The 13,796-nt window shown below is 49.8% G+C and overlaps 2 protein-coding genes across 2 annotated transcripts in view; both read right to left on the reverse strand.

Annotated features, from left to right (window-relative positions):
- Positions 1–3,173: 3,173 nt before the first annotated feature.
- On the reverse strand, positions 3,174–5,983 carry LOC134011214 (uncharacterized). The gene is made up of 8 exons (XM_062450733.1): positions 5,840–5,983; positions 5,376–5,648; positions 4,692–4,997; positions 4,253–4,486; positions 4,013–4,045; positions 3,714–3,818; positions 3,532–3,594; positions 3,174–3,438 (listed from the first exon to the last, which is right to left on the reverse strand). The coding sequence occupies exons 1-8, from the start codon at positions 5,889–5,891 to the stop codon at positions 3,320–3,322; spliced, it is 1,185 nt and encodes a 394-aa protein (XP_062306717.1). The 5' UTR covers positions 5,892–5,983; the 3' UTR covers positions 3,174–3,319.
- A 1,418-nt stretch (positions 5,984–7,401) lies between these two features.
- Positions 7,402–13,796, reverse strand: part of LOC134011213 (unconventional myosin-IXb-like) — a 69,677-nt gene continuing 63,282 nt past the window's right edge. The window contains 3 exon segments of the mRNA XM_062450732.1: positions 7,402–8,978; positions 9,039–9,468; positions 10,462–10,589. Coding sequence (XP_062306716.1) covers positions 8,906–8,978; positions 9,039–9,468; positions 10,462–10,589 — 631 coding nt within the window. The 3' untranslated portion in view covers positions 7,402–8,905.

A 13,796-nucleotide genomic window follows, 5' to 3' on the forward strand; every position in this document is an offset into this window, starting at 1 on the left:
GCTGATGAGGAGGCTGATGAGGAGGCTGATGAGGAGGCTGATGAGGAGGCTGATGGTACAAATTAAATATCCTTGTGCTCTACTGAAATGCTGTCTTTGTTAATGTCTTGCTCAAACATGGGAGTGTTTTTGTGCGTATGCAGAAGATTGCATGTTTCATGTTGAAGGTTGTTTGTTACTGTCGTGTTACTATTGTCTTAATGTGTAGTTGTATGAACATACTCCTTCACTCTCATCTATGAAGAAGCAACATAATCTTGTGTTTACATTGCCAATTCCACTTGTCACTTTGGATAGAGAAGTATACTTGAAGGGGAATATGCATGTTTCACAATGCGAAAACTGTTGTCTGTCTTATATCCAGCTTTCTAATGAAGTTAATAGCAGAGCCAGGATGATTTTGTACCATTGTGTTTTATTCACCACCAGAACCAGGAACCTGTGGACATTTGCTGCCTTAGATAAATCTGATCTTTAGTAATGAAATGTCTTAATTCAATAAAATGTCATCAAATGTTTATTTGTAATTTCTACATTTTGTCTCTTATTTTCCCTTTGTCTGGCTTTCCCAATTTGAGTCTTTCTGAGTTAGCAGGTGGTGCATTTCTTGGCAAGACACTACAGCCCTATCCTGAAATGCAACCCCTGCCCTGCAGTGTAACCTCCCCCCCACACACACACACTACAGCTTGCCCTGAAATGCAACCCCCCCCCCCTTACAGGTCGGGGGACCCATTTTGTTTCACAGGGACCACTCCCTATTTCTGGGGGGGTGGCCCTGACACCCTCAGGTGCCTGGTCCCGCCCTACACTGCCATGTCCTCTGGACTGACAGGTCGGGACACCCATTTAGCTTCACAGGGGCCTCTTCCCATTTCTGGGGGGGTGGCCCAGGGCCTCTCCTAATTTCTGGGGAGTGGCCCTGACACCTTTGGTGCCAGTCACCAATTGCTAAGTCTATCAGACAAACAGATCGGCTTGCTCTTCACTTAAAATCATGCCGGTACCCCTTCGTGGCTACCATTCCTACCTTTGGTTTCTCTCAATCAAGCGGGAGTCCAAAACCCCCCTTTCTTCAACATAGTACAGTCCAAAACCCCCCTTTCTTCTCCATGGTAAAGTCTTAAAGTCTCTTTCTCTCTCTCTAACCCTAACCCTCAGGTGCCCGGTCCTGCCCTACACTGCCATGTCCAAAACACGCCCGTAGAGGGGGCTCTAAACAGGCTCTGATATTGATTACTCTTGTGCGTTTACACTGCAGCGACGCGATGCGAGCGACAACATGTTTTCCATTCATTTTCAATGGAGCCAGGCGAATCGCTTGCGTGGTGCATTGTGGGTAGCGACGCGACCGAGTTGAGATTTTCTCAACTTTATGCAAATGAGGAGCGATTTTCGCTAGCGATGGCCAATGGCAGTGTTTTCTTGTTTCTCGTAACGTAGCAACCATGGTAAACATTTCTAGCTTTCAGTTTTTAAGATGGAGGAGAAACTAATCGCCTGTGTGACTGCATATCCAGTCCTGTACGATACGTCTCTGTATTTGTACAAATACATTAATAAAAAGAATGAGGCCAGGCGCAGGTTTGCCGACGTTGTCGGTGCTCCTGGTGGTTTTTTTGTACAGTACTTTGTATTCTCGAACAAAGTTACGTTCCAGGGAGTTCCAGCCGGGCTACTACTATAAGCCCGGCTGGAACTCCCTGGTCGTATCGACAGATTAGCAGAGACTTTGAGTACTATAATAAAACGTTTTTACACATGTCAACGTGTATGTCTATTAAACAGTTTTGTATTTTGTATACAAGTTGTATTTTGATCGATGTTGCGAGTACGTAAACCCAAGTCTGCACACTTGGCCATGACGACTACAACAGTGACTTTAGAGAACTACAATTCTACATTAATCTGTTTGATACGCCCCCGCGCGTGGTGAACTGTGGGAAGGCGAGCGATGGCAAGCGATTCGCGTCGCTGCAGTGTAAACGCACTTACACTGTCATAGTGAGAAATAAACTATTTACTATCTTTTTAGGATTCCTCCGTAAGCAGGAAACCTATTGTTATGGTTAGTTTTATTATTATTATTCTAGTTCCATGGGAGTCAATGGCAGCCCCTAGAACCCTTCGATAACTTTTTGTTAAATTTGGCACACTCATTAAGGACAGTTCCGTCAATACCTACACCAAGTTTCATGTATCCCATTAGACCACTCTAGCGCCACCAATGGGTCAAAGTTGGACTTGTGTTTACACACGCAACTTTTGAACCGTATGACTTAAAAAATGAGGTACCATTGGATTCCCTGGATCAAGACGAGTTCAACGCACCCTATGACGTCAATTTCCGGTTATATAGATTTTCCGCCATTTCCGGTTTTATCAAAAACCTTTGAAAGCCTACTCCTCCTACAATTTTTTTCTAATCTTCCCCAGAATTGGCAACCATCATCGTCAGAGCAACCCTCACTCAAAAATTATTTATATATTTGATTTTCAAAACCGTTTGTCCGGTACAGCCAATAAAAATCGGCAACAAAGCAACTAAACAGGAAATTGGATCAAATCGGATTTGGATTGTTGGATTGCCATTGCCAAATTGGATTGCCATTTTGAATGAATTGAAAAACGTTTATTTCTCTACTCCTCCTACACATGTTGTCCAATCTTCACCAAATTCAGCAGAGATTATCTTCAGACCAAGCCTCACAAAGCCCATTACATGTTTTTTTAATTTTCGAAACCGTTTGCCCAGTACAGACAATCAAAATGTGCCGTTTTGCCAGCAAACAGGAAGTTGGGTCGTATCTCAGCAAATCTTTGATGGATTCACACCAAACATGCTTCGTGTACTCGTTGCTCTCTTCTGAGGATGTCTAAAATGTTTTCTGTGTCATTTGACTGCTTGGACACCTCATTGCTGCTTGCAGCTATATTTGGATTTGGTCAGATTTGGTATCCCATTGGTAAGTCTGCAGCATGGATTTTTCTATACAGTGACAATTTGTGAAGAATATACATTTTTCAATGGTTTGCAATGTTTTGGAGGAATCCGCCATTGCTGCTTGCAGCTATATTTTTTCATTGCATCTACACAAACATGTTTTGGGTTGATATTGAACATGGGGCTGATATAATAATATATGTTGATGACTATGGAATAGAAAAAGATAGAGCATATATCGTTCAACTATTAGTTTTACTTTAATTTCACATACATAAGTTGAAATGGTCTTGTGGAAAGCCAAGTATTTTTCATTTTATGACTGAATTCAACATTTGCTCCGAGGCTGACGATATGGTGTTAGTCAGGGCGGGTCTACGGCTCTGCTACGGACTGGCGTTTCCTCCGGCGAAGCAGGTGGAGCAGGCAGCCCACGAAGGAGAGCGTTGCCACGGCGCCCAGTGTGGAACTTGTGTACATGGTGATGTGGGTCTCTGACGAATACAAGAACCATCAGTTAGTTGAAGATCACAACCTAAGGTCAGGACTTGGTTGGTAAATAGTTGACATGGTCACCTGCAACCTACCTTCAGCAGACCTCTGCTCCCCTTCCTTATCTGCAGCTTCAGCCCTCTGAGTCTCCATTGAGACTGTGGTACAAAACCATACAAAAACGAAATGTATGTCAACTTGACAACAATATTATACATCTGAAACCAGAAAGACAAATAACGGTCATGATGTGTGTAAGCTCTATTCTGAGACTTACAGAACCAAGAAGGGTTTATGTTGTTAGATAAGATGGGCTTTGGCTGCAGGGGCAGCTCTGGGATGTCGTTGGGGTGAGGAGTGGCCTTCTCCAGAGGTGGGCTGCCCCTCCCCCCTGCCCCCAGGGTCCGGGGGTCTGGAGGCGTCCTCTGAGAGGGGGGACTGGAGGACACGTCTGGGATTGTGGGGTTTCCTGCAGCAGAAAGGGAAGAGCTTCTGTAAGGAGATGCAGTATAAATGGACTGATAAGTGTTATAGTGTCCTGTGAAAAAGAGTTGAGGGTTAAAATATGAGTCTGGACAACAGCTCTGTGGATCAGCTGGTGTGGCTCATCTGTAGTACACCACAACAGAGATGTTGTTATGGTTTCTCTGTGCAGTAAAATGCAGACTGTTCCTTGACTCTAACCATTTAAGTACTGTCGAACTCTGCACTTCTGGACCTTCATAGTACAGAAAGTACAGCAGAAATATGTGTTTGTTGCTTTGGATAAAAGTGTCTAAAACATGAATGAACATAACAGACAGCAGTAATTCTGACCCCACAAAGTCGTGTGTACTGAGTCCCTCTCTGATGATCTCTCTGTCGCGGGGATGGTGGTTGTCGCGGGGATGATGGTTGTCGCGGGGTTGGTGGTTGTCGCGGTGATGGTGGTTGTCGCGGGGCTGGTGGTTGTCGCGGGGGTGGTGGTTGTCGCGGGGCTGGTGGTTGTCGCAGGGGTGGTGGTTGTCGCGGGGATGGTGGTTGTCGCGGGGATGGTGGTTGTCGCGGGTGCTTCAGTCAATGAAGGATTTTAAGTCAGAAGAACGTTAAACATTAGTAGGCTTGCAGTGTAATCAAAATATTTAAAATACCCTTCCAATTCCACTGTGTGTAAATTCCCAGTAAACAAACACTTAAGCAGTTTTGTTTTAACACTATGTAAGTGTCTTGAGTGTTGTCCCAGGATTAGGGTTGGGAAGCATTGTAGCTCAACTACCTTTGAGATGCACGGTCCTACTGATGCTGTTAGTGAAGATCTGGGAATCCAGAGTTATGGAAGCATCACATCGATACTCCATCTCTCTCTTCCCCACCTGGTCTGCAGAGGAGGATGTGTAGTTTTGGAAACTTGTGGGGTCATCAGACTCAGAGATGGTTGTTCTCAGCTCCATCTTGTCATGAAATATCTTCATCTGGAAGTTTCCGGAGGAGATGTAGACCCCCAGCAGCGTGCAGCTAACCTGGAAGGGCTGACCAGACACCGGGCTCTCTGGCTGGGTCTGCAGTACAGGCATCGGGAGATCTGGATGTTGGAGGTAAAATAACTAAATCACCCTAACAGCCAGCACAGCCTTTCAACACTACAGTACGCCTAGACAGTCACACTCCTGATCTTGGAATCCTGGCCCAGTCTTAGTTTTTGTTACTTCCTGTTAACACTGTGTTAATTGAAACTTGCCATACTTTCCAAATGTATGCAGTAGGTTCAATTCAACTGTTTAATTGTTAATTTATTCATGAGTTACAGGTGGACTTGTTCACAATAATGACCAGTGTTTTTTTATATTATGATTGTGTGAAAAAGACTTGGCCATTGACAAGACAACATCAAAGTATTTTAACTTCTACTTACTGTACACAACCAGCTTGGCAGTATCTTAGTATTTTAACTTCTACTTACTGTACACTATGAGCTTGGCAGCATCTTTGCTCGAGGGAGAGCACTTAGCTTCACAGATGTACTTTCCTTCATGTTGGGGAGTGATGTCTACAAAGTGAAGCCTTGTCTTGTTCTTATCGGTTGTCTGTCTGGCGTCAATGTTGTCCAGCACGATGAACCTGGGTCTGACTCCGAGACAGCTCGTTTCACAGAGCAGGGTCTGCTCACTGCCCACTTTGGCGAAAAGCTTTTTCGGACTGATGGTGACCTTCCTGGTACTCAAAACCAAAAAACCTGCGCCAAGACGGAGCAAAGTTTATAAATAACAAGATTCGGTAAATAAACTGAATGTGAGAATAACACTATTATAGTCAGCAACCTTAACAATAGTGGCCTTCACAAACTAATTTATAAAATAGGGTGCATATATAAGAACAGACAGAGCCAACAGCTCCACTCTAAACAAAGATTCAGTCGGTGTTCACCTGTCTGAGCCAGGAGAAGGCAGAGAAGGACAGGTTGGCTGTGTCGCCCCATGGTGCTGGTGCTGCAGTGGTTGTCAAGTCTGCAGGGGAGCAGCGGCTCAAGTACACTAACAGCCTGGGGGGGGAGGACTTCAGCCACTCACACGGGAGTACCCCATCTATCTTCTTCACCCTGGGTCACTTGGCTTGCTTTCAGGGACTTTTCTGCAAGTCTTAACTTCCTTCTGTTAGCTCTGCCAAAGTCCACGGGAAAACACGAACTTGAAGCACACCGATAAACTGTGCAAGTGTCACTCAAGCATACACATTTATTTACATAATTGTTGACTTGAGGCGTTAAGGTTCTTTCACAATCCGATTATACATTGAATAACAGGTTTAAGTCCTAAAACACCAAGTCCAAAGATTGACGAACCAATAATGAAATATTGATATTCAAGTAATATCGTGATAACGGATGGTCTTCAATGATAGGATGAATATATTTTTCATTATTTTCATTATGATAATTTTATTTTAAAATGTATTTTTACCCTATGTAGCAATCACCGCCCTTCAATGAAGGCGTGGTAAATGTTTGGAAGGTAGCCCGAGTTCCCCCGTCAGAACTATCTAGACACGGAGACAGATCATGTCCTGAAATGTTTTTTTCACAACTGATATTCAGTCCTGCCGTGATAATGAATGTCATGTAGGCTACGGTCATCACCTAAAGAAGAGTTCATGGGATACGCTCAACAATGGGACGTTACAGAATTAAACAATCTGATGGGACCGCTCATGGTCAAATAAACATTGGTGGTGAACAATAACAGTACCTAGAGATGAGCTGCAGACATTATAATCCTTAAGACTTTATAATCTAAAAAACCTGTAACTTAGTAACAATTATGCCCCCGGAGTGGAAGATCTGATTCGAACTTTCATTATGGCTATCGTTCATTGATGACGGTTACAAAATCTCCTGTGGGTTGTGAAGACTGAAGGATAATACAAGCACACAGCTGTAGTTTGATAATCGTCCTTGTTTAAACTAGCATTTTATGTAAAAGAAGGGTTAAAAAATAGAGCATGTCCTGTTCAACGTCGAGCCCCTAAGAAACACTTGACCATCCTGTTGTTCCAGAGGAGACGCAGTAGCCTTATTTAACAATCTCTCTGTTTCAGGGGTTAGGGTTTCAGGGGTGATGAACTCAGGGCTTCCCTTCATCCTCCAATCCCACATGAACAATAAAACACGACATAGCAGGATATCGTTATAAATCCATCATTCACAGTATGAGTGCTTCCTCTGACGGCCTTTAAAGAAGCTCAGAGTTGTTGTGGAGGCCGGCTGCTCCCTATTCAGTTTAACAGCTAACCCTAACCCAACTTGAACAGTGTCTGAAAAGCAGATATCAGCAGAGAGCGTGCCCTTTCCTGCTTCCTGTCTTTGTGTGATGCGATTTCTGTTCCGCAGCTCGTGCCTGTTTAACGAGCAGTGACAGGGATGCACATGATTAATGACTCTGTTCAACAGTTGCGTTGGAGGGATGTAAATAAAGGATTAGTTCACTTAAAAATCAAACACAAAATCTCCTTTTATTATCTGTTAGTTTTTTTTTTATCCATATCTAACATCCTGAAATGCTTCGGAATTTGAGTAAACTGTCCCTTTAAGGGTGAGAGTTTGGAATGACAACACTGAAGCAGAGGGTACAAGCATGTCCTGTATTGTCCTGTTTATCCACTACAGCTCACATCATTCAATCTCAACCATTCACTCCCAGCAACCCAAGCATGTACTCAGTAAGACAGGACATCGGACAACAGTGCCAGAGAGGCGAGACTATGATGAAGAGGAGACACGCATACATTAGTATTACATATGAACATGTTGGCGTAACAGGCTCTGGAGAGCCACAGCACCCGTCAATGACAGCAGTGGGGAGGACTTGGGCCACGCACGGCCATCGGTGCAGACCGCTAGCATGTCGCCACGGCCATCGGTACAGACACGGGCTAGCATGTCTTCAGGGATGTGATAGGGCTAGGGCTAGCATGTCTTCAGGGATGTGATAGGGCTAGCATGTCTTCAGGGATGTGATAGGGCTAGCATGTCTTCAGGGATGTGATAGGGCTAGCATGTCTTCAAGGATGTGATAGGGCTGCTACTATGTTCCCTTTGACAAGTTAAAGTTGGTCCTCGTCCTTAGTAGGGATGAGGGGTGGGGGGGACGAGACGTGAGAATGGGGGTAGGGGTGAGGGTTAGAGGGGCATAGCACAACTATGATCCATTGACTCTGATAAGGCACCTGATCACCCTCCAGGTATGTGTGTATGGTCTTGCATACATGTGTCTGGAGTCTGTACATTAAACACATTAAACATGAAAAATACAAAAATTACACTCCCCTCCTGCATTTATCAATGATTACAGGTAAAAAGAACCTATGAGTTTGTCCAATGGCACCATGTGGTACAGAGCCATCCTGGCCTGGCCCCTCAGGAACACTAGGATGGAAGAGAAAGGTGCAATAACCTGCAATGTTTCCACACAAATAAAAAATAAGACCAAAAAAACACTTTAAAAAAAAGAAAAAAGTAATATCGGTCCATGCAACCAAAAAATCTGCTTTCATTCTCTCTATTTAAAATCCAACAACAACAACAATATATTAATAGTATAGAAAAAAGTGCTAGGTGACATCATATCCTGTTTCCTGTATGTCTCATCATCGAGTCACAGGTGCGTATACAGAATCCAGGGTGTCTGTGTGCTGTTGCCATGACAATGTTGTTAAGGGTACACAAGCCAAGCACCCCACCTCAACTTCCAGGTCTGGAGGGAGGTCTGAGGGAAGGTCTGGAGGGGAGTTCTGGAGGGGAGGTCTGAGGGGGGAGGTCTATGATGGAGGTCTGGAGGGGAGGTCTGAGGGGAGGTCTGGAGGGGAGGTCTGAGGGAAGGTCTGGAGGGGAGTTCTGGAGGGGAGGTCTGAGGGGGGAGGTCTATGATGGAGGTCTGGAGGGGAGGTCTGAGGGGAGGTCTGGAGGGGAGGTCTGAGGGGGGAGGTCTGAGGGGAGGTCTATGGGGGGAGGTCTGGGTCTGAGTGTCGTCTGTGGGAGCAGCCAGGGGCCTGGAAGCCCGGGGTGGAGGAGGCTGCTGGAGGCTGCTGGAGGCTGCTGGAGGCTGCTGGAGGCTGCTGGAGGCTGCTGGAGGCTGCTGGAGGCTGCTGCTCTCTGGGGTTCTTTATGTACACAGACTGGATGACGTCCTTGCGACGGCCAGGCTGCTCCCTCCTCCTCACCACCCCAAAGCCTCGGAGGCCGGGGCCGCTGAGGGCAGATCGTGAGGCTGAGGGCTGTCGTGGGGCTGGGATAGAAGCATGTGTAGAGGCTGCGACTGAAGCTGGAGTAGAGGCTGGGGCTGGTGTGCGGGGTTGGAGGAGAGGCTGTCGACGCTGCAGCTGGAGCCTGAAGGCAGAGCCAAACGGGGAGGAGGAGAGAGAGGAAAGGGGAGGAGAGGAGGGGGGATGAGAGGAGGGGGGAAGATGAGAGGAGGGCCCACTGCAGGGCTGGAGCCTCAGGGACAGTTCTGAGGGCTTTGGAAGGGAAGGCGGCTTAGACCTCCTCAGCATGGAGCCTTCACCTGGGGGGGAGAGAGAGGGTTGGTGGACAAACATCCTCCACTCTGGTCTAACAAGACTATTCCACCATGGTCATTTATCTGCAGTTACTATACAAATACAGATCATCTATCCACCTCCCCACCAACACACAAACCTCCCCCACACACACTTCCTTTGACATAGAACAGACAGACACACACCTGGAGTGATGGTCCAGCAGGAGGGCTAGAGAACAGCGGACACCTTCACCAGCAGGCCAGGACCTGCACCACACACAGCCCAGGCAGGGTGAGAACCCAGGAGAGGAGGGGGAGAGCGTACGGGGTGAGGGAGAGCGTACGGGGGGAGGGAGAGCGTACGGGGGGAGAGAGAGCGTACGGGGGGAGAGAGAGCGTACGGGGGGAGGGAGAGAGAGCGTACGGGGGGAGAGCATACGGGGGGAGAGAGAGCGTACGGGGGGAGAGAGAGAAAGCGTACAGGGGGAGAGCGTACGGGGGGAGAGAGAGCGTACAGGGGGAGGGAGGGATAGCGTACGGGGGGAGGGAGAGCGTATGGGGGGAGAGCGTACAGGGGGAGGGAGGGAGAGCGTACGGGGGGAGGGAGGGATAGCGTACGGGGGGAGAGCGTACAGGGGGAGGGAGGGATAGCGTACGAGGGGAGGGAGAGCGTACAGGGGGAGGGAGGGATAGCGTACGGGGGGAGGGAGAGCGTATGGGGGGAGAGCGTACAGGGGGAGGGAGGGAGAGCGTACAGGGGAGGGAGAGCGTACAGGGGGAGGGAGGGATAGCGTACGGGGGGAGGGAGAGCGTACGGGGGGAGAGCGTACAGGGGGAGGGAGAGCGTACAGGGGGAGGGAGGGATAGCGTACGGGGGGAGGGAGAGCGTACGGGGGGAGAGCGTACAGGGGGAGGGAGAGCGTACAGGGGGAGGGAGGGATAGCGTACGGGGGGAGGGAGAGCGTACGGGGGGAGAGCGTACAGGGGGAGGGAGGGAGAGCGTACGGGGAGGATTACCTTCAGCCTCCGAGCCCTGGGCACGTTCCTCAAGCAGGCTCTCAGAGCTGACTGAGGCCTCAGAGTCCAGGTTCTCCTGGTCAGAACCAGGCTGCTCCAGCTCTGGCAGTCTGCAGGCCAGGTCCTCCCTGGAGAGAGAGAATATATAGTCATCAGTCTGGCAGTTCTCATGAACCCAGAGAGAACCCATTCATGTTGTGGGTGGCTCAGCTAGCGGTCTGTATGTACAGCTAGCTAGTGGTGTGTATGTACAGCTAGCTAGTGGTGTGTATGTACAGCTAGCTAGTGGTGTGTATGTACAGCTAGCTAGTGGTCTGTATGTACAGCTAGCTAGTGGTGTGTATGTACAGCTAGCTAGCGGTCTGTATGTACAGCTAGCTAGCGGTCTGTATGTACAGCTAGCTAGTGGTGTGTATGTACAGTGCCTTGCGAAAGTATTCGGCCCCCTTGAATTTTTCGACCTTTTGCCACATTTCAGGCTTCAAACATAAAGATATAAAAATGGGGACACAATCATGAAGTGTAACGAAATTTATTGGATATTTCAAACTTTTTTAACAAATCAAAAAACTGAAAAATTGGGCGTGCAAAATTATTCGGACCCCTTAACTTAATACTATGTAGCGCCACCTTTTGCTGCGATTACAGCTGTAAGTCGCTTGGGGTATGTCTATCAGTTGCGCACGTCGAGAGACTGAAATTTTTGCCCATTCTTCCTTGCAAAACAGCTCGAGCTCAGTGAGTTTGGATGGAGAGCGTTTGTGAACAGCAGTTTTCAGTTCTTTCCACAGATTCTCGATTGGATTCAGGTCTGGACTTTGACTTGGCCATTCTAACACCTGGATATGTTTATTTGTGAACCATTCCATTGTAGATTTTGCTTTATGTTTTGGATCATTGTCTTGTTGGAAGACAAATCTCCGTCCCAGTCTCAGGTCTTTTGCAGACTCCATCAGGTTTTCTTCCAGAATGGTCCTGTATTTGGCTCCATCCATCTTCCCATCAATTTTAACCATCTTCCCTGTCCCTGCTGAAGAAAAGCAGGCCCAAACCATGATGCTGCCACCACCATGTTTGACAGTGGGGATGGTGTGTTGAGGGTGATGAGCTGTGTTGCTTTTACGCCAAACATAACGTTTTGCATTGTTGCCAAAAAGTTCGATTTTGGATTCATCTGACCAGAGCACCTTCTTCCACATGTTTGGTGTGTCTCCCAGGTGGCTTGTGGCAAACTTTAAACAACACTTTATGGATATCTTTAAGAAATGGCTTTCTTCTTGCCACTCTTCCATAAAGGCCAGATTTGTGCAGTATACGACTGATTGTTGTCCTATGGACAGAGTCTCCCACCTCTGCTGTAGATCTCCGCAGTTCATCCAGAGTGATCATGGGCCTCTTGGCTGCATCTCTGATCAGTCTTTTCCTTGTATGAGCTGAAAGTTTAGAGGGACGGCCGGGTCTTGGTAGATTTGCAGTGGTCTGATACTCCTTCCATTTCAATATTATCGCTTGCACAGTGCTCCTTGGGATGTTTAAAGCTTGGGAAATCTTTTTGTATCCAAATCCGGCTTTAAACTTCTCCACAACAGTATCTCGGACCTGCCTGGTGTATTCCTTGTTCTTCATGATGCTCTCTGCGCTTTAAACGGACCTCTGACACTATCACAGAGCAGGTGCATTTATACAGAGACTTGATTACACACAGGTAGAATCTATTTATCATCATTAGTCATTTAGGTCAACATTGGATCATTCAGAGATCCTCACTGAACTTCTGGAGAGTGTTTGCTGCAGTGAAAGTAAAGGGGCTGAATAATTTTGCACGCCCAATTTTTCAGTTTTTGATTTGTTAAAAAAGTTTGAAATATCCAATAAATTTCGTTCCACTTCATGATTGTGTCCCACTTGTTGTTGATTTTTCATAAAAAATTAAATTTTTATATCTTTATGTTTGAAGCCTGAAATGTGGCAAAAGGTCGAAAAATTCAAGGGGGCCGAATACTTTTGCAAGGCACTGTACATGTGTGTATGGGGAGGGCAGCGTGGGGGAGGGCAGCGTGGGGGAGGGCAGCGTGGGGGAGGGCAGCGTGGGGGAGGGCAGCGCGCGGGAGGGCAGCGTGGGGAAGGCAGCGTGCGGGAGGGCAGCGTGGGGGAGGGCAGCGTGGGGGAGGGCAGCGTGCGGGAGGGCAGCGTGGGGGAGGGCAGCGTGGGGGAGGGCAGCGTGGGGAAGGCAGCGTGGGGGAGGGCAGCGTGGGGGAGGGCAGCGTGGAGGAGGGCAGCGTGCGGGAGGGCAGCGTGCGGGAGGGCAGCGTGGGGAAGGCAGCGTGGGGGAGGGCAGCGTGGGGAAGGCAGCGTGGGGGAGGGCAGCGTGGGGGAGGGCAGCGTGCGGGAGGGCAGCGTGCGGGAGGGCAGCGTAGGGAAGGCAGCGTAGGGAAGGCAGCGTGGGGGAGGGCAGCGTGGGGGAGGGCAGCGTGGGGGAGGGCAGCGTGGGGGAGGGCAGCTTAGGGGAGGGCAGCGTGGGGGAGGGCAGCGTGGGGGAGGCAGCGTGGGGGAGGGCAGCGTGGGGGAGGGCAGCGTGGGGGAGGCAGCGTGGGGGAGGGCAGCGTGGGGGAGGGCAGCGTGGGGGAGGGCAGCGTGGGGGAGGGCAGCGTGGGGGAGGGCAGCGTGGGGGAGGGCAGCGTGCGGGAGGGCAGCGTGGGGGAGGGCAGCGTGGGGGAGGGCAGCGTGCGGGAGGGCAGCGTGGGGAAGGCAGCGTGCGGGAGGGCAGCGTGGGGGAGGGCAGCGTGGGGGAGGGCAGCGTGCGGGAGGGCAGCGTAGGGAAGGCAGCGTGGGGGAGGGCAGCGTGGGGGAGGGCAGCGTGCGGGAGGGCAGCGTGGGGGAGGGCAGCGTGGGGGAGGGCAGCGTGCGGGAGGGCAGCGTGGGGGAGGGCAGCGTGGGGGAGGGCAGCGTGCGGGAGGGCAGCGTGGGGGAGGGCAGCGTGGGGGAGGGCAGCGTGGAGGAGGGCAGCGTGGGGGAGGGCAGCGTGGGGGAGGGCAGCGTGCGGGAGGGCAGCGTGGGGGAGGGCAGCGTGGGGGAGGGCAGCGTGGGGAAGGCAGCGTGGGGGAGGGCAGCGTGGGGGAGGGCAGCGTGCGGGAGGGCAGCGTAGGGAAGGCAGCGTGGAGGAGGGCAGCGTGGGGGAGGGCAGCGTGGGGGAGGGCAGCGTGGAGGAGGGCAGCGTGCGGGAGGGCAGCGTGCGGGAGGGCAGCGTGGGGAAGGCAGCGTGGGGGAGGGCAGCGTGGGGAAGGCAGCGTGGGGGAGGGCAGCGTGGGGGAGGGCAGCGTGCGGGAGGGCAGCGT

Source organism: Osmerus eperlanus, chromosome 24 (assembly GCF_963692335.1).
Source record: "Osmerus eperlanus chromosome 24, fOsmEpe2.1, whole genome shotgun sequence".
Taxonomy (NCBI): domain Eukaryota; kingdom Metazoa; phylum Chordata; class Actinopteri; order Osmeriformes; family Osmeridae; genus Osmerus; species Osmerus eperlanus.